The sequence below is a fragment of the Phalacrocorax aristotelis genome, chromosome 1, assembly GCF_949628215.1.
Source record: "Phalacrocorax aristotelis chromosome 1, bGulAri2.1, whole genome shotgun sequence".
In the NCBI taxonomy this organism is placed as follows: Eukaryota; Metazoa; Chordata; class Aves; order Suliformes; family Phalacrocoracidae; genus Phalacrocorax; species Phalacrocorax aristotelis.
Window position 1 is genome coordinate 93,966,637 of NC_134276.1, and position 20,656 is coordinate 93,987,292.

A 20,656-nucleotide genomic window follows, 5' to 3' on the forward strand; every position below is an offset into this window, starting at 1 on the left:
CCTAGTAACAAGCGATAGGACTAGAGGAAATGGCCTCAAGCTGCGCCAGGGCAAGTTTACGTTGGATATTAGGAAAATACTTCTTCACTGAAAGGGTTGTCAGGCATTGGAACAGGTGCCCAGGGAGGTGGTTGAGTCTCCATCCCTGGAGGTATTTAAAAGAAGGGTAGACGTGGTGCTTGAGGATATGGTTTAGTGGTGGACTTGGCAGTGATAGGTTAGCGATTGGACTCAGTGATCTTATGGGTCTTTTCCAACCTTAACAATTCTATGATTCTATGATGTTATTTTTGTTCCTCTGTACTGACCTCATCCATCAAACAATGAGCTACAGCAGAGGTATTAAAACATTTGAGGCCAGACGTAAGAAATATCAGTCCTAAAAGTCCAAAATTAAAGTCTATAGGAATTTGAGTTAGGGCTGTAAAATCCCACACAGAAGGGTGAAAGGCTCCAAAAGGTACATCAGCTCCACCCTTGAAAAGTAGTTAGACACTTGTCTTTCTCTTGATAGGAACTGAGTGGAATCAATTCAGCTTCCTATACAAGAATTAATTAAACTTAACAAATAACAAGGGTAACAGGGTTCAAAAGAGGAATCACATCTTGAAGTTATTCTAGACTGCTCTCCTAGGAGTTGTGCAGAGTATTAGCTTAACACTAGACCTAAGGCAGTGGCAACAGAAAGGATTTTTCTTGGGCTAGATCCAAAGAAGTTTTTTGACACTCTGACTTCAGAAAGATGTCAATACACTGATTAGATAAATAAGAAATTATCTTGAATCTACTTAGACAAACATTCAGCATCATATCATCATATCTAACTGTCTTCAGTTATGGGCCCCTCACTACAAGGATATTGAGTTGCTGGAACATGTCTGAAGAAGGGCAACGAAGCTGGTGAAGGGTCTGGAGAACAAATCTTACGAGGAGCGGGTGAGGGAACTGGGGGGGTTTAGGCTGGAGAAGAGGAGGCTGAGGGGAGACCTTATCACTCTCTGCAACTCTGTGAAAGGAAGCTGTAGTGAGGTTGCTGTTTGTCTCTTCTCCCAAGTAACAAGTAGTAGGATGAGAGGAAATGGCCTCAAGTTGTGTCAGGGGAGGTTTAGATTAGTTATTAGGAAAAAATTCTTCATCAAAAGGCATTGGAACAGGCTGCCCAGGGAAGTGGTTGAGTCATGATCCCTGGAGGTATTTAAAAGACATGTGAATGTGGCACTTCGGGACACGGTTTAGTGGTGGACTTGGCAGTGTTAGGTTTATGGTTGGACTCAATGATCTTAAAGGTTTTTTCCAACCTAAATGATTCCATGATTCTATGATTCTATATCTCCACATACCCAATACCTTGCTCTCTGGAAGGAAGGACTCAATGCTGAAGAAGAATCAGCAGGGTGGTATTAGTGAGAGTTTTCAGTTGATATGATGGCACAACATTCTTCAGCACCTCACAGCCTAATGACTCTAGCCTTCAAGATACAATGGGAAAATACAATGGGATGTATCCATCGATCCCCTTATTTAGTATCAGAATAGATGTTGAAGTTCTGAAAACAACAGAAATCTGTAAGCATTGTTCTTCATTACTGAAGAAAGACAAAGATATTGTCCTGAAATGCTGCAATGGCTCCTCCAAATCGTCTGCTCTTATATTATCTATGATGCACAGAAGAATGCTATACTGCCTCTTTAATAAAAATAACGTGGATGAAAGTTGCAAATAAATGTTTGGTGTTGGAGCAGTGTGCATTGGTCTCCTTATGACTTCATATACAGCTATATCACTGTCCATTATTCTCACATGAAAAGCTTGTATTTAGATCAGTATGTAAATGACATTTTTAAATGGCTTTATGGCCTCTTGAACACTAGGTGAGGATGCTAAAAAGAACCAGAGATGCTGTGTTTCAGGGCTTCTGATGATATCTAAGGAGCTCATGACATTAGACTTTCTCTGAAGTTAATGTTCTTCTCTGTTTCACAGCAGCAACAGACAAGAAGGATGAAGAAGTGTTTATTAACCTTTCCTGATTTGCACCATCTTTGACAGTTGTTCCATGTTATGTGACAAGATAAGATTATCAATGAAAGTAGCTAATAGCTAAATCTGTCTGTTCAGGAGCAGGAGTAGCACTTCCATTTCTTGGCATATTATTAATATGAAAGACTAATAGATTACAAAGTAAGCCTACAAAATTTTTGCTAAAGCCAGTAATTACAGGACAAAGACCATCAGTGGAATAGTAAGATCGTTAATGACAAACCTGATCTGACTATCTACTGAGTCCATCTAAGGAATGAGGTGGATAGTCATCTTCTTTTGTTATTAAGGGAGCAGAGTTTCTGCAGAATTCCTGTATTGGATATAACCCTACCAAAGGACACCTCATTTAGCATTAACTGCAGTGCATAACCTTGGTAAAAATTAATTCGAGTTTATAATATGTAAAACTTAGATCACAAAAGATACAGTATAAAGGAAACCGTAGACCTTCTGTATATTGTTCAGTTGGAATTACGTTTGAACTATGCTAATAAAAAAAGTGGAAAGGAAAGATGTATGCATGCAGACTGTATGATACATGGACTTACTTAAGGAAATCAAGCAATGTAGAATGCTGCCAGTGGAGCTGTAACATTCGTTCAACTGGATCAATGGGCAATGACTGGCTGGATGGAATGCCTGGTAACAACTGTCCACTCAGATGCAATAACATGTCATAAACAGTCTTAGTATCTTTGCCAAGGGTTTGTTTAAAAACCTTTTCTTGTGAAGAGGTCATCTGGACTTTACACACATCACTAAGAGAGAAAAAGCTTCTGATATTATTCTTTTAAATGTACAAAACTATCTAACACTATATATATATCACAATGAAAAATTTAATAAGCCATGAAATAAAACCAGAAGCAAGAAGGTTAGAAAGTACAGCACTTTTTCCTTTTTACAGATAGGATAATAATAATGTAAATAAGTAAATATTTATTAATAATATTTCTAAATAATATATAATTATGTTTAGATTTATTTTTATATAAATAACTATTGGTATATGCTATTTATTATAATGATATTGTATAAATATTATTAAAATATAAATTCTATATTATTGTAATATCTACATTTATAAATGTAAATTAACAAATAAAATTAATAATATAAGAATTTTTAACTACATGGAATATTTAATAAGTATATGTGAAATATTTCATAAATAAATGTGTTTGTCACTGCTTTCTGCCAAACATAACTTTGACTTCTATCACATTTATAAATGAGTATGTGTTTGTGTCCCAGGAGATTGACTTCTTCATTATTTATTAGCAAGCTAGATAAGATCAACTAAGTGATGCCACTAAGACTGATATATTTCCAGGGTGTTTGTAAGACTTTTTATTACAAAACTTGCTGTCCCATCTGTTTCTGGATCTTCGGGGCGGGGGGGGGAAGGCATATTGTTAAAACTTATTTATGCCACCAGAAAGGGGACAATTGCTAGAACTGTGTTCATTCTGGAAGGAAAATCAATTTCAGTTAAGAAGGTGACATATAGTTTGAACTGCATATTTAACATACACTGCATTATGATATATATATTAGAGCACTGTAGTTGGAAATATATTTTAGAAAGTGAAAAATAACAACTGAATGACATTTTGGTATAAGCAGCACATAGATGCTACAATTTTAATACACAACTGTGCATGAGAGTGTGCTTACATTCCTCAGATCATATCCAAAACACTTTAGTATATATGTTAACATTTTATAAGGCAGACATAAGTTAGCTCTAAGAAGACATGAATTACCGTCTCAGTGAATATGGTATTGAAATCGGATTTTGTCCCTTAGACCAACCAAAGAGAGTGAACCAATTCTTAACAGCAGTTAGCGTTTTCTGAAAGAAGGTGTACTCTTCTTTATCTTCATCAGGAAAAAATGATAATTCACATTTATTTTCTCCCCCATCATTTTGACTGTCAGCTCCACTCTCTTCACTCATCTTTTCATCACTCTCACTTTCAAGAGTAGTACCCGACTCTGAATGATACACAAAAGAAAAAAATCCAGAAATATTCCTTATTTCCTTATTTTTGTCTAGTACAAACACAATTTTTTTTAAAGACACAATTGTTTTCAGAAAACAAAAAACCTGTCAGACAATGAATGATCGTCTTATTTCAGGAATAAACAATTTAAGTGACATGTACACGTCTTGGGAATAGAACAAATTATGTTCTTGGAATCTAATTTCATTCAAAGAAAAAATTATTACCCAGTCAGAAAAAAATTAATTCAGGCACGGCTTACAAAACCACAGACAGCAATCTTACTGGAACTGTATGTAAGACTGTTCCTTTACATATGGCTTTACCAGCTAGTCAATGTTACTTCCCCACCCCAATCACACAGCATGGCTCAGTAACTGACTTGTGTTCAAACAGTTTATCAGGTATTGTATAGGTATAGACTGGGATGTAGGCTTAGTTATAAGCCTTTGGACTTTTCTACCCTCTGTTAGGCCTTTTCTCTCCTAAATTCTGACCTGGTCAAAACTTAGATTATATATTTTTACAACTACTAGTTGTTAACAATTTCAACAACAATATTATTGCATAAAAGATAACTAGGAAAACAAAGAACACTTTTCTTCATAGCACAAATAACCGAGATGCCTCCATCCTTGAAGGTGTATTTTAATACCACTGTTGCATTTTTAATGTTTCGCTAAATGATGCAAAAATAAAACTAATACCTTAGACAGTGAATAAAAAAAATCTTGTTAGGATTTAAGAAGGAAAAACAATACAATACAGAGAAAAGACATAGGACCTTTGTAAGATCATCATGCCGCCAGATCTGAGTTTGTGCAGTTCTGCCAGCTGACAAGATTACTTTCCCTATCTTGTCACTGCTACCTTTGCCAGAGGTTATTATCTTTTCAGATCTGAAACTGAGTTGCTCTTTTGAACTCTTCTTATGTCATTCCATTAAAAATGAATCATGCTGGTAAAGAGCTACTACTGAATCTGTTTGACGACCCCTATTTGTCTTGGCAATACCTTAAAGAATGATCACAAAAACATCAGCAGATCTGCAAGAGTGGAATCCTAACAGTGATGAAACAGCGACAGCAACTTCTGCTGTTCTAACTTCCTAGTTATAAAACTAGCAGCTGAAAGAAGAGAGATGTCAACAGCCTCAGACACTACTTACCTGACAACTTTACAGGAGATCTTTACTCTTAGTTCATACAGAACAGCAGCTTAAGTGAGCTCCGCTAACAATGGTTGTTTTATACAGTACTTAACAAATGCAATAAAAATGTCAAAGTCTAATCTGAGTGTACAACTAGACCTTTGCAGAACATAGCATATTTATAGAGTGTATGTGGTTGGTTAGTTCATGACTAGGGAAACAATGCCCTTCTGAGCAACTAATCCCTTAGGTTTGCTCAGTATTTATTTTTCAGCTGGCTCCTCCGTGGACATCTCATTGCAAATGGGACCTTGACATTTGTTGTTTGGGGTTTTTTTGTTTGGTTGGTTTTTGGTTGGTTTGGGGTTTTTTTGGTTGGTTGGTTTTTTATAAATAGTTTGACTGATTTCCCTTCCACTTAGTCTGCTAAAAGGAAGGGGAGATTTTTCTGCTTCTATACTCTAGGCCAGGTTTCCCATGGTGTTGCAGGAGAGGACAGCTTCCCCAGTATTCACTGATTATATGTGCAGAAGTATTTCAGGCAAAGCTTACAAATATCAAACATATCTTTTTAAAGCAGTAAGCTGAAAAGCAGTTATAAGAGCTCAAAGTGCTTACAGTGAACAGCTGCACTATACCTGATTGAGAATCTTCATAGGTTGAGTCAGTGGTTGCACCAAAGGAACTTGAGGAAATACTATGGGAAAGCGATTGTGGAGTATTACATGGGTGCAGAACAACAACTCCACTGCTGCAGTCTTTACTGTCTATAAAACAAGATTACAAGCTTCAGCTGAAAAAAACATTTTTATTGTCTAATGCTCTAGCAGTTTACAAATTAATATCTGTTTCTATATTTTTCTATTTCGTGCTTAATCTAGTAACAGTTCTTATTTGACTCATGATGAAAATCTTACTTTGATTATCAGACTGGGGACAAAAAAAAGAAATTACCTGCATACCTTTTTTCCATTAACTGTATATTTTACAGAATGGGTCTTCACACTTGCTGAAAAGCACCCATCAGAACAGCACTAATTCAAGACTTCTAAGCCATGAACAAAATATCCGTAAGTAATTTCTGATCACCGCTCTGTAATGAGTCTCAGCATACCATCACCAAGCTCTTTCAGACTCAACAACATATATTTATGAAACAAACTCAAAAGCATGCTTCTATTTTTAGTAAAATTAATTACATCAGTTCTGTCAGAACATATGTTCCAACATTCTCATGTTGGACTATGATAGGATTACAGGACCCACTGCTAGCTATCCCTAATGACAGTCTCCAGACAGGAGTAGAAGAGGAACTCAGTGTAGTTTCTAGAGAAGTAAACACACCAGTAACAGAAGGAAGAATTCTCTATGATTATCTTTAATTTTTGATTGCTGGCACTGTTATTTGTATGGTTTGGAGCAAGTAACACACGAGCATGGTGTCAGATATGTGGAAGCAAAGCCTTACTGAATAGCTTTCAAAGCCACTGTGATGAATGGATATAGTTTGGTCACATTAAACTGTGTTCCACACCAAAATAGTCTATACAACACCACACAAAATGACTCAAGGAATTTAGTGGTAATGACTTACTTCAAAACTGATATAATCTGATAGTGTGAACAAACCAATAAGCAATCAGTACAGGACAGAAATATCCCATTATTAATAGGATATCAGTTCTTATAAAATCATCACTCCATTTTTAGCTTAATCCTTTAATCCTCAAGGGAAGCCTACAAAGCATCTTCAAAAGACAAGCTTGCAAAAAAGATCTATTGGTGTCCCCCCCAAAAAAATCACACATTTACAAGAGAGAATACTTCTTCCCCTTCCTATCTTCATTTAATTGTGCTACAACCCATGAATTATATGATACCTAAATCTATCTTCTATATGAAAAAAAAATATCATTACTTATCTTCTTGCTAGTCCCTTTTTCAACTTCACAAGTACCAACTCTCTTTTCCTCTTAGATTGTCTGAGGAACACACCTATCTTAAGTTAATGGAGTCTTAGAATTTCCAGTCTTCAAAGACAAATCTATTTCAGATTTAAGGAATTACTTGCTTACCTTAAAAACTTGTCTATTTCATCAAAATACATCAGATCCCAACAATTATAAAAAAAATACAGTCATTTACCCCGTATTTGAACCTGCTTTGAGTAGGCTGGACTAGGTGACCCCCAGAGATCTCTTCTGACCTAAATTATAAAAACAATCCTAACCTCTCCCCATAGGCACAGCTACACATAAAGAGATTACAGATCATTAAGGCTGGGGGGGGGAAGGCAGGAGGCAGGCAGAGATGGGGCCAGTGAGCGAGGGGGGTGGGGGGACACACAGGCAGGGATGTAGAGACACAGAGGCAGGCAGAAAGACACGTTGCAGATAAAAACGTTTCCAGTCTCTGATCACAGCCTTTTATTAGGTCTTAAAATACAGCTATGCTCTCTAGCCTTCAAGGACCGTAATTAAAAAAATACTTGAAAACTATTCCCAACAGGCAAATAACAATCACATTTTATTATAATATTGTGTGGCCTTTTTTACTTTCTTCAAAACACATCCAACTGTTGTCCTGGGAATTATTGATGATCACTCTCTAACAATATAATTAAAATTATGTTCATTATGTCCATATTGCTTGGGCTGTTTTCTCTACTCATACTTTAAAAACGTCACAAAACATTCTGTAAGATTTAGCCTTGTCCAATATTTTCCAACAAACATTACCTAACCATTTATATAAGTTTTCCTCACTTTCAACAGAAAATATAAGGTATTAAACTGTTCTAAAAATTTAATTGCAGTATCCCCTTGTAATTAATGAGGAAAAATACTACCTTGATGATAACATCCCTGTTATCACACTGAAAACATTGATGATACTACTGGACATAATACAATTTTAAGAGCTAGAATGTTGACTGCTTACTGCTTCTCAAGATAATTTGTTGATCAGAGCGGTGAAATGCCAAGTACGGGTATAAAGTAAGAAGGCAATTCTCTGCTGTTGCAGCAATCTGAATTGAGAACCTGTTCAAAACAAAATACAAAAGTGATAGTTTTTTATTTGGCCACAGCAATCAAGATATTTCAGCACAAGAATAAAAGGCAGAATGAAGGTGTCCGGACAACTTCTCTTCTATTCTGGTTCAACAGGAGAATACATAGATGGGACTGCAAATGCTGGACTGGTGAAGTTCAGTATAGTGTTTCCACTTCATAGTTTTACTATGAGCATGGATGTATCATTATTCTGAAAGTCCAAGAGTTAGCAGAGATTTTGTGAAATAAATGAACTCTGGCTCTCTGAAAAGAAAAAAAAAACAATTAAAATTACTGGAAATATTTATGAGTGTCCTAAAGGAGATGCTAACTTGCTAAATATATCCTATAATTTTTGACGGGAAGTTTCCTTGAAAAGCCACATCTATTTTGATCTACTGTTTATTCTATAAGACTTCACAGAAATCTCAAAATAAATATTTAGATATAAATAGATTCAATTTAAAAACAATGAGATATTGACTGCAATTGCTAGAATATAATAGAAATTCATGTACATGTTCCAGTGTTCACTACAGTACCTGTACTGTCTCTAGCAGCCATATTAATGTGTATCAATTCACCTTTTAACCTTTTTTCATACTTCAGTATCTCAGGGTGCAGCCAACAAGCAAATTATTGCCATCAATAGATCCTTGTTAGCTATCTGTATGTATGTTCTTAGATCATTGCAACTGTAATTCAACTGAGCTTAGTTCTTTGCCATTGCATAGCTGTTTTTTTACTCCACGTTAACTTATTAAATAACATTAATATTATTTTGACTAAGCTGTCAAAAATACAAAGAAAAATGTATTTTAATAAATCAAACAGCATGCTAATATCCATCTTGCTTTAGTATATTGAGAATTATACATATCAAAAAATACACCTTGCCCAGGATAAAATAAAATATTTTCTATTTTCTTTAAATTAGATATTGCAGGATAAATTCCTATTTAATGTAATTTTAGATTAATAGAAGATATCACAAGACCTTTCAGATTAATTTATAATATGACATAATTAGCTCCTACTGCTTTGTTACACAATAACATAATCAAGGAAAACAGAAATGTTTTAGAAGTACCAGAAAGTAGCTTTTCTTTCCTCTATCATACTTACCTCTCCAAACACAACATCCTTAGATACCACTTTCAGAGGAACTTTATTAAATAGAGAAAGGCTCCAACAAAATCCATAGCCATCTTTCTTATTTGTAAATGTTCACATTTGGATTCCAACTTCACAGCTAACAGTTATTTAAATCAGTAACCCAGCTCTGCAATGTTTTGGTTTGTTCTGCAGACATGTCGATCCTACTGGAACTTAGCTGGGAGTGGGACAAGGGCCTTGGCCAGTTTCACCTTGTAGCACAGTGTTTCTTTTAGCTAACTTCGTGCTTTCTACTTCTATTCAGAAAAAAACTGAGCAGCAGGACCTCAGCAGGACAGATGGCTATAAGAGGTATAGCTACATCTATCTATATGTACAAAATGTACATTTGTACATAATATTTTTTCTATCTTTATGAAGCCATTTAAAGACACAGAGGATCAATAACTACAACACCAAAAAGTTTGCCAACTTCCAACTTGTAAGTTTACTGTGATAAACAACAATTCTCAATACTCTGCAGGCATACGTTAGGTTACCTTCAAACAACAGAATTGGGGGCAGGGATGGAAAAAAGTTGTATGAAGGTTAATGAAAGACATACTTCCCAAGTTATATGAAAGTAACTCAGATGTCTGTATTACTGGACTCAGTCAACTTTCTCATTTCTCAGTTGGAGGTGAGCACCTCAGGCATCTCCATCCTCAATGCTGATTTGAGACATGGGCATATGCCAACTCTTCATTCATGCTCTGATTTGCACAGTAATGAAACACAGAAAAGCGTGCTTGAGAACAACTTTAGTACATCTTAACCAGCTACCCAAATTCAATGAGTCACACTACTCAAAGCAAAGATAGTAGTGCACAATCTAGAACATAAAGAACAGCCATTGCTACATCTGTGTACAAATAAATGCTTCAGACCTCGCAGGGCTGTTGCAAGAGAAGCTCCTCCCTGTTCCATGCTGCTAACAGTCCTTGGCTGTTGTAGTGTTATAGGAAGAGACATGAATACACCCAGCCAATAGCAAATGCAATGCAAATATATTATTAACTAAGATAAAAAAAGATTGGACAACGAAGCACCTGTGCTGGCTGAGCATGAGCTGTGAACTAACACCAGGAAACCACAAGTGATAGTAGTAAGTAAATCCCTGTTGGAGGGGAGAAATTTATTTGCCAACCTGAACCTTCACCTAGAGGCGTGCCCCGCTTGTCTGGAGCTTTTATCCAGAATGCTGTTGAGACACTGGTGCAGCTTGTCTGACCCTTGACCCTGCTATTCTTCCACATGGGCACCAGCAAAGTTGATGGGGAGACCTGGAACATATCAAGCATGACTGCACAGCTTTGTGGGCAATGATTGAGAGAATGGGGGACAGGTGGTCTTCTCTTCAATCATGCCAGCGAGGGAAAAGAGCTTGAGCACGAGTGGATGGATCCTGCAAGTCAACAACTGGTTCTACATCTCATATTGACAGCAAGGATTTAGCTCCCGTGACCATGGGTCTACCACGGCTGAAGTGACTGTGAGATGGAGTTCAGGATACCAAAAGGAGGAAACAAGGTAAAAAGACATATCACAACCCTAGAATTCAGAAAAGCAGACTTTGGCCAGTGAAGAGCCACAAGGATGAAGAAGGGACTGAAGAATCTGCTATATGGGGAAAGACTGAGAGTTATGAGTGTCCAGCCCAGAGAAGAGAAGGCTCAGCTGGATCTTACCTATGCGTATAACCATCTGATGGGAGGGAGTAAAGAAAGTGGAGCCAAACTCTTCTCAGTGATGCTCAGTGAGTGCACAAAAGGCAACGGCTACAAATTGAAATACAGGAAATTCTATCTAGTCATAAGAAAAAAAAAATACCATGAGAGTACTCAAACACTGGAAGAGTCTGCCCTGAGAGGATTCTGGAGTCTCCATCTTTGGAGATATTAAAAAACCAACTGGACAACAGTGTTGATTCTGATTTGAGGAGGAGATTTGAAGAGGGAACTAGATGATCTCTGGAGGCTCTTTCCAATCTCAGCCATTCTGTGGTAATAAATATCAACCCAAGTATTGGCCACCTGTCTACTCATCATCATTAAGTATTTTAAGAAGATATTTTCCCAAAAGCAGGATTTGAAAAGAATAGTCAAGAAGAATGAGTCAGTAGCTAAAGAACTCATCTGAGTATCAAAAGATGAGGCTCAGTTCATAAGGAAGCATGGCAGAAAAAACAAAGGTGCTAGGAGCTAAATATTTATCATGCACATTTCAGGCTCTGAGATATGGGGCACCAGATAGAAAAGCATGAGTATTTCCATACAAATACAGCAAATAGATTATGAAGACATGTACATTCTGCATGTGCTTAAAATCATTGTGTACTACTGACCTTTATTTATAACACCATTCATGAAGTGAGGTTACAAAGCTATAAGTCTGTGCAACATATTTTTTCTGTATTTGCAGCAGTGCTTAACTAAATAATATAAAAGTCTATTATTCTATTAGAATGAAAAGTACCTGTATTGCTAGCAAATAAGTTGCTAAATGTGTTAAATTATTCAGTGTATTCAGTTTTATAATGCTTAATAAAGAAAGTAAAAATCTATTATGTACATGAACCATCATTGCCACTGCTATTTCAGTGTTTATTCTGTAATGCATATTTCCAGAGAACACAGAACAGGAGAATGGCCATGAAATATATTGTGTTTACCAACATTTGAAACCTGCTGATCGCCAAAAACTAAAGCTCCAACTGTGATCACAAAGAAATACCATCCAACACTCTACATAAAAGCAGTTTATTCCAATCTCTTACATTAACTCTGATTTTTTTCTTTTGTTTGTTTTAATGTTTGTGGAAAGACAAAAGAACCTGAATCGAAATATATTTATCCTTTTTATTTTGCTCTATAGCATTTCAGACATTTTCTAAGTAGAAACAAGTGATTTGTTTTGTATCAGTGTACCCCAAATGCTCTAGAAATACAGGCAGAGTTAAATAACCTTTCTTCAACCATATTCGTGAACCGATGCAGAATATCACTAACAATTTCTAAAGAGAAATAATCCAAGGCCGTTAGGATCTAACAGACAAATTTCTGTAGCAACATTGCTTGGGTAAATTAAAAAAAAATTAAGGGAAGCTGACACTGCTAGTTTAGGAAACAACAAACTGCTTGCAGAATTGATCAATGCCAAAAGCAGATATGACAGGAGAGTGAGGTATTTTAGAGATCTTTAAGAGCAAGGAATAACCTAGGTGCAGGGAACAAGAAGTTGTAACTTAAAAATAAATAAAGACCTGCCTCCTCCTCCCTGCAAAAGTCCTCGAACAGATCCAGATGACAGAACTGGAAGGGAGAGGAAAAGATGACCCATGCAAGCTCTGCCATTTCTGATCACAAATGAGCAGCTCCCCAACACTGAGGAGCCCTTATCCTTCGTAGCAGGAGCTCAGGCTTCCACAGCAATCAAAATAATACAATAATGAATAGCAACAGGCACATGGTTTCACATGGAATACAAGACTTATCACTGGGAAAGTAGCCATGTCTCTTCTAGCAGCAGCAATGATGTCAGTTCTTAATTCATGAATAAGACACTTCAGCTGGCAGGGACCTTCAAAATGGTAGAAAGCCATAAGCATGGAAAACAACAGCAGTGATTAATGGGTTTGGACCATCCCGCACCCCCAACTATCTGAAGTAAAATGCCAGTATATTATTACGTCAGATGAATGCAGCAAAGAAGCATGCAATTATCAAGAACTCCAATGTTTTCTAGCTCCCTGCTCTCTCTGAATTTAAATGATACTGAAAGAAATTGACAGCTCTTATTTTCTAATGCACGCCAGCAGAATACATACATTTGCCAGCAGTGCCTATTAAAGAGCTGCGTGGTGTAGGCATGTTTCCCAAAAGCAAAAGGGACGAACTGTTTCCCTCCATGAGACACTGAGGTCTCACAGACTATTAAAACAACTGGAACCAGTTCATAAGTGGGTACTTTTTAGTGATTGTGTCTCAGTTGCATCATGTTGTTATCAGAGGTTAACATCCCTGACATCCTCTTCCTGAAGTTCTAGCCATGAACAACATGAATAACATCACAAATTGCATGAGTTTCCCCAGCTTCCCAGTAGGAGAGGGAAAGAAAATGGAGAACTACAGAACATAGGAGGGAAGGACCTCAGCACATTTATGTCATCAATGATCACAGCAATTTATCAAATTATCGACCTACCACATGTGTGTGGGTTTTTGGATATTTTCCTGCCCAGAATATCATTTCCTTTGACTGTATGACACAACATGTGTCTGGTTTTTACTACTTTTTTTTTTTAGAAAAAATTAAATTTCATTTCAATCAGAATAGCAGAAAACTTTCTTTCCTACTAATTATTTATCTAATCAGCAAATTACAAGATACAACAACAATTAGAGGACAAATATATAAACATGCGATCTTCACAGCAGCTTTTTTTGGTTTAGTTTTTTAAGTTGAGGAAAATAAGTGTCATGGCTAAATATTTCTTCCCATTTATTGAGTACTTGCTCAAGATATTCTGGGATTTAATGCTATCTTTTACTTCTTGTACTCCTATCAGCCCTATGCAAGGAAATATTTATTCTGCTTTGGAGTCAAAAGAGCAAAAAGGGAGATCAGAAATTAAAAATGACATTAGAAATTAACTGCAAAATCTCATTTAAGGCAGTCATTAAATAAATATTAATGCACTTTCTTATGATCCATTTAATGGAATCTGCGCACATAGTAGATTACTTGCATAAATGACAACCATGTATCTCTTGAGTTTCCTTTTACAGCTAAATATAGCATGGTTTTGCTATAAAACTTGATCGCCTATCACCTTTCAAATGTTTTCTGTAAAGTAGCCAAGTTCACCAATATCTATCCTCTACCCAATATTCACTCTGATTTAAAGAATAAAAAAATATTTAGACAGACTTAATACAGACTATGCAAATCATTCCTACTGAAGTTTTAGACATTAATTTAGAAAAGCAAAACACTGCAGAGCCTAAGTAAAAAAACACCAAAACAGGACATTTGTCTTGTCAATACTCATGCTTTGAAATATGCCTAGAATTAGTTTTGCTTAGAAGTTAGGGCTCCTCTTCGAAGTTAAATACAGGACATTATATTTTATCAAAATATGAAAGTAACATTTTAACTCGGTTATTATTTTAATTCCATCCCAGAACACAATATAAGAGTTAAATTCAAAATTTTAGTTCAAATCATTTAAAAATACATATTATTTCTTTGAAAATGGAAATATAAAGACCAAATACCTTACAAATTAATATATCTTCAGCAACTGATAATGTGAGATTTCACGGCCTATTAAACAAACCAGGAACCTATTCAAGACCAGTTAGCTTTTATAGGTGTTGTAAAAGGTTATAGGTTTCATTGTTTTATTATTAAAGATCTAGAAGGCCCCAAAATCTTGTCTTCCTAAAAGATCAAATTAACAAACCAGTTTATGTTCATTAGTTACGCAGTTTGAAACAAGCTGCTCAAATGCTTAGATAATTAGTTGAATCAGGTTTGACCTTTGAGCGCAATGGGAAGAATGAGGGCAGATATACAGAGAACAAGAAATCGCACCTACAGATTACTGTAGTGTGGGATATCAAAGCACATAGTAATATCAAGGTAGTAATGAAACCCAATTCCAGATAAATTATCATAGACTTTATTAGAATAATAATGATATGCTCAGGATTAGAGAATCAGGCACTTAGACTTTTCCATTTTTTTTCCATTGGAAGAAAAGAATTCTTCCTGATTATGATAAAAATAATTTATTCCAAAAGCCAATATGAATAACATTGCTACACTGACTAGCACACACAGAATCCCTTTGTTTTGGATGGTGTGCTATTTCATCCAGCTGTGTTCAGGTTTCACCTCTGTTCCTACAGCCCCCACACACATGCAACTCCCTGGCAGGAAATCACATATGCATTGGCAAACCAATGTTATTAGTTCTGTCCTTCAACAAACATCTATCTACTACGTTTTAAAATACAGCAGCAATTTTAAGATGACTTGACATTCCTGAGCATGAATTTTTCACACCTTTGCGAGCAGGGATGCCTTTTAAGGTGATGCCTTTTATTGGGTATCTTTTTTTCAAAAATACATTGAGTTTGCCTCTATATATTGAGGATGGTATCCTTTATTTCATTTTAGTGGCAAATACAGAAAAAAGTTTATTGCGCAGCAGAAAGGATCATTTCTCTATAACTAGGTTTGAGAAGCTGCTAGTGCATCATATAAAAAAAGTTATTAAAACTAAATATTGTGCCTGCTCAGCAGCTCTATTTCAGACCTCATCATAAGCTTAAATTATCCTTTTCTTATAATTACTACAAGCTTTAGCACACATTTATGAATCACATCCCACACAATCATTAAATCTTACAATTAAATAAAATGCATAAGAAATAGATTATTGGCTGACAATCTATGCAGAAAAATAGAAAATACTAATCCAATGTGAGCAGCAATAACTGAAAGGTCCATAATCCTTACATCAAAATAATATATAATTTAGTTTTATGCTTAGGGAAAAACCCATTCTAAGCTGTAGGGCGGAGATATTTAACCCTCAAAATTGCTTTACTGAAAATATTAATGGCAGGAATTACTTTTAATTACAACAGTACCTATTTCCTTCCTCCTCATGCATATATCCATTTTTCCCACAAAGGGGAGAGAGTTAACCAAAGGGACAAATGCTGAACACAATTATTTTTGCACAGAGCATTTAATAACAGATTTGACCTCCATTTACTAGTGGCAGGGGAGACCTTCTGTATTGCTTTTCATCATTAAAGTTACTTTAAAAATAATCTACTATAAAATCAAAACAAGATGTACAAATTTCATGTTTGCATATGTCTTCATCACTAAACAGTTTTCTAAAGAGATGAATTTTGGTATTGACATTGCTGTCGAACTTTAGGTGTTCTGTCCTAAGGGAATTTAGGTCTAACAGGAATTAGACCATGTAAATTCCTAAGTATTTTTCAGATGCAGAGCTTATATCTCCAAATAATTTCAGTACTTTCAAAAACTTCAAATGCTTTCTGACACAGTGCACAGGATTACATTTGAGAAAATATATAAATAGATAAATAACAATGTAAAGCACATCTACCCCTTATCCGTTTTCTCTGATAGTGCCTGCTTCTGCTGATGCTGCTGAGTCCCTCTAAGGCAGTGCAGAAAACACTGAAGAGCCCAGCACGGAGGGAGGGAGAAGGCACCAGCAGTTTTCCATACTTTGCTATCTGGTCCTGTTTCTCATATACCAAAGAAGTATATAAGAAAAGACAGTATCCCGTATACGTTTCATGCAGGAAGTATGGTCTGAAGCTGAAACATATCCCTAGCATACTTTTATGAAACCCTAGCTTTACACATATAAAAAAACCCCACCACACTAAAAAAAACCACACCACATGTATATATGTGTGCATGTGCATGTGTGTGTGTATATATATCTTTTAGAATCTGTAAACAATAAATTGCATTGATATAGGTAAGCAACATCCATCCATGCAGTCTTCTGTCATGGTGGCTGTTATAATGATTCCTTTTTACCTTATGCCCTAAAGACCGCCTTCACTAAGATCAGTAGGCCTCCTTTTTATTCATGAATCAACTGTTTCCCTACAGGGCTGCTAAAGCTACTGCCCTGTCCCTTGCAAATTTAAAAAAAAAACAACCTGACAGAAGCATTAATATATTAATCATGTAATAGTTCCCAGTTCCTGTCTTAGAACACACATATGCAGCTTTCCTTCTCAGTAGCCAAAAAAAAACCACAAAAAGTCCAAAACCAACACAAAAACACACAGGTAAACAAACAAACCAACAAAAAAAAACCCACCTATACACACAAAAAAAAAAAAAAAAAAAACAAAAGAAAACCAAACCAATCCATGCTCTTCCACATGAAGGATTCCATACTGATCTCTGGTATGGACAGGAGCCTACAGATTCCTAATAAGCTAACTGAGTAAAATATTACAGTTACTGCAGGGAGAACTAGAGATCAGGAAATGCCTCAGCTCAGAGTATACAAACTCAGACTGTTCTGCTCTAAACAGCTTAAAAACAGAGAACATAAAACCAGAGAACAAAAAAATAAGGCTTAAGATATAGCTATAGAAGATGAGCTAAAAAGGACATTTAAAAAAATAATTTAAAACACCAAAGGGGACACACACACAAAAAAAACACCCACCAAACACACAAACAGTTTGTAGTAGAGTGCAGGGGAAAAAAAGACAGGCAACATGGAGAGCAAAAGACTGAAGAAAGATATACACTGTGAGAGCGAGGAAGGGGTGTCCCTTTAAAATAAGACTGGGACTTGTTCTTTGCTGGTTCCCAGCAAAAGGAAATTCTGACTTTCAGTGTTGTTCCCCCTTGAGAAGTCTCCCTACTCTGAAGACGTCTCTTCTTGAATTCTCGGAACACCGGAAGCTTTCCAGAGGACTGAAAACAAAGTAATCCTTTGCAAGATCATTCCACGGCAACTTTGTAAAGATTTGCAAATAGGCTTTTCCAAATGCCATTAGGACAAAGCCAGAAAATAGGCTCTAAACCAGTCACAGACATTTCATTGTTTTAAAAAAATGGAACGTAGGAGAAAGGCTCAATGGAACAAAATTCCACAGAGTTTGGCTCAGCCCAAAATCAGACCACCTTGAAATCCTGCATGGAATGGACTGTAAAATTTTAATAGGGTATTTTTCAAAAATCAAAATATTTTGTAATAGAAAACATTAGTATTTGCTGAATCAAGACCATGTTTCTCCAAAGCAATCTGAGAAGACTGAAGTAGACATAAGAATTACCAGTAGATATGAGATACAAGACCTTAACATGGCCACTTAGATGAATCTTACCTGAAAGACCAAAGTTGAATTTTGTGTTTTCAAATCGTAATTCAGTTGAAAAAAGAAACACATGCTTATATTTCATTTTCATTTTTTTTCAAAATGATTCTTGTATGCCTTTACCCAATAATCATGAGTTTTGTGTCCTATCTCCAACTTTGTCAGTTTAGACCATGCCCCCAAATGAATCTGAATTGCACACATTACCTGTTTTTTTCTTCATCGATGAAGAACATATTCCCTAAAAATGACACTGGCTTAGATGATTCAAAGCTGATATAACAAATTAGTTTCTTATTCGTGCCATCTGATGAAAGAACAATATCTTGTCCTTCTGGGAACTGTACAGAAAAAGGGCAAATCCTGTCACCATCCTCAAGTTCAAGCTCTGGAAGTTCAACTTGAATTTGTGATTGCCTGTGTTAAAAATAAATAGTAATGCTGTTTGTGCTCACAGTAATAAAGTTGATTCACAGATTCACACATTTATGAAACTGATTTTCATAGTGAAATAGAAGAATAACTTCAGTTTTGAAGTGTAAATCAAGTGAAACAAACTAAAGAATTAAAATTCCTTTAGAATTTAGATGCTAGTTTGTTTTCCACATATCTATCTGAACGTTTTACGCTGACCCACAGTAGTTCAAGATCCAAATTAAGAGCAATTTCTACTAACTGTGCTACAAAGGACATAAATATTACTTCCTTACTTTAGGTTTCCTAAACTTAAAGCTTTCATTAATATTGATTAAACTGCATTATTGCACAGCAAGGTAAAGCAAGTTCTAAAATAGAAATATTAAGGTGAAATTCGTGAAGATACTTAAGATGCTTTCCCCAGTTATGCAATTTTAGGTTCTAGTTCTGAAATAAGAATGGCAGTCAGTCCAGGCCCATATGGAATCTTTTCAGTTCCAATCACTGAGTTACTGACAATAGTCCAATCACTTGATAAATTACTGCAACTCAAATGGGATAAGACAATAATGATTTGAAGGAAAAGTTAATGTCATTAATTTGTAGCAACTTAAAGAGTTTTGCTCCAATTCTTCTGGTATTGAAATGATATCTACCTAAGCATTACAAACTAATATCACTGCTCTTTACAAATTACAAACAGAAAAGTTGTATGATAGAGACCAGAAAAGCATATTTTGACACACATGTACACAAGAGTGTTTGGAAAGATTAAAATATTAATATTTCTATCAAATTGGAATCGGTATGGTGCTAGGTCATGCTACATAATATCAAGATTACAAAAAGGTTCTCTTATAAATTCAAACAACAGGATAAAGTGGGTAAGCCACAGAAAACTGAAAAATACCTGGATTATTTATTAAATACATATAATGAATATATAAAATAAATATTTATATTATATTAAGTGACAGGATTAAAATATTTGTGCTGTGCATTTTTTGGTACTAAAACCTTGCTTCGAAGAAAAAAGAAAACAGTGCTTTAAAGCCTGTGGAGTAGAGAAAATAAAATAACAGAAAGATTTTATCTGATCCCAACGTGAAAAAAGAAATAAGACTACTATCTTAGTATCTGACTAAAGTTAACCAAAAATCCTGGTAAGACTCTTTTCTCAATTTTTGTGCTATTCAAAGTAATTTTAAAAGCACCTGACAGCGTGAATATATCAGAGGACAGTCACTTCATGAAGCAGGAATGTTTTGAGACCAGAACACGGGCTTGTTGAATGTACAGCAATATCAATTACATGAATTCTCTCCTAAATACACAAACTCTTTCCTCTACTGAGCACAAAATGAATACTGACCTTCACAAACAAAAATTAATTCACTTTTTCAGAAAAGAACAAAACAAAGAATTAGTCAGGATTTCTGTAATAAATTTATTTTGAGATGTTTACCTTAAATAATCTTGTGGAATTATATTGATTGCCATTTCAGTTTTCACATCCAGAGGAACTGGTATCAGCATTAAAAAGGGGGGATCAAAATTTATTTTTGGTGACTTCAGAGCGCCAGACAATGTTATTTTGTAATGTGATGGATTATCATTTAGACACACTGACATTTCAGATGTGTACGTCCCAGGACAAGCTGTTAAAAACATTTAAAAAAAATAAAACAAAACACACCAAAAAACCCCACAAAATTATATTACCACAAATACACGCAACTACAAGAGTTATAGTAAGAGGTTTTGGTTTTGTGTTTGGGTTTTGTTTTTTTTTAAAAAAAGTCATCAAGTATTGCTTTCTTACTCAAAATGTAACTTAACATACAGTAATTGTATCAGAAGAATTCTTTATTAAGAAAGCTTAGAACACTTAGACTGTAGCAAACCAGAAATCCTTTTTTTTTTTAATT

General features: G+C 35.5%; 1 protein-coding gene across 1 annotated transcript in view; it reads right to left on the reverse strand.

Moving 5' to 3' along the window:
- The window catches only part of CFAP47 (cilia and flagella associated protein 47), a 349,717-nt gene that overhangs the window by 275,479 nt on the left and 53,582 nt on the right, over nt 1-20,656 (reverse strand). Inside the window, exons 25-30 of the mRNA XM_075097894.1 lie at nt 20,194-20,386; nt 18,519-18,728; nt 8,141-8,241; nt 5,839-5,967; nt 3,811-4,042; nt 2,593-2,802 (exon numbers count right to left, since the gene is read on the reverse strand). Coding sequence (XP_074953995.1) covers nt 2,593-2,802; nt 3,811-4,042; nt 5,839-5,967; nt 8,141-8,241; nt 18,519-18,728; nt 20,194-20,386 — 1,075 coding nt within the window. The remainder of the gene's footprint in view (nt 1-2,592; nt 2,803-3,810; nt 4,043-5,838; nt 5,968-8,140; nt 8,242-18,518; nt 18,729-20,193; nt 20,387-20,656) is intronic.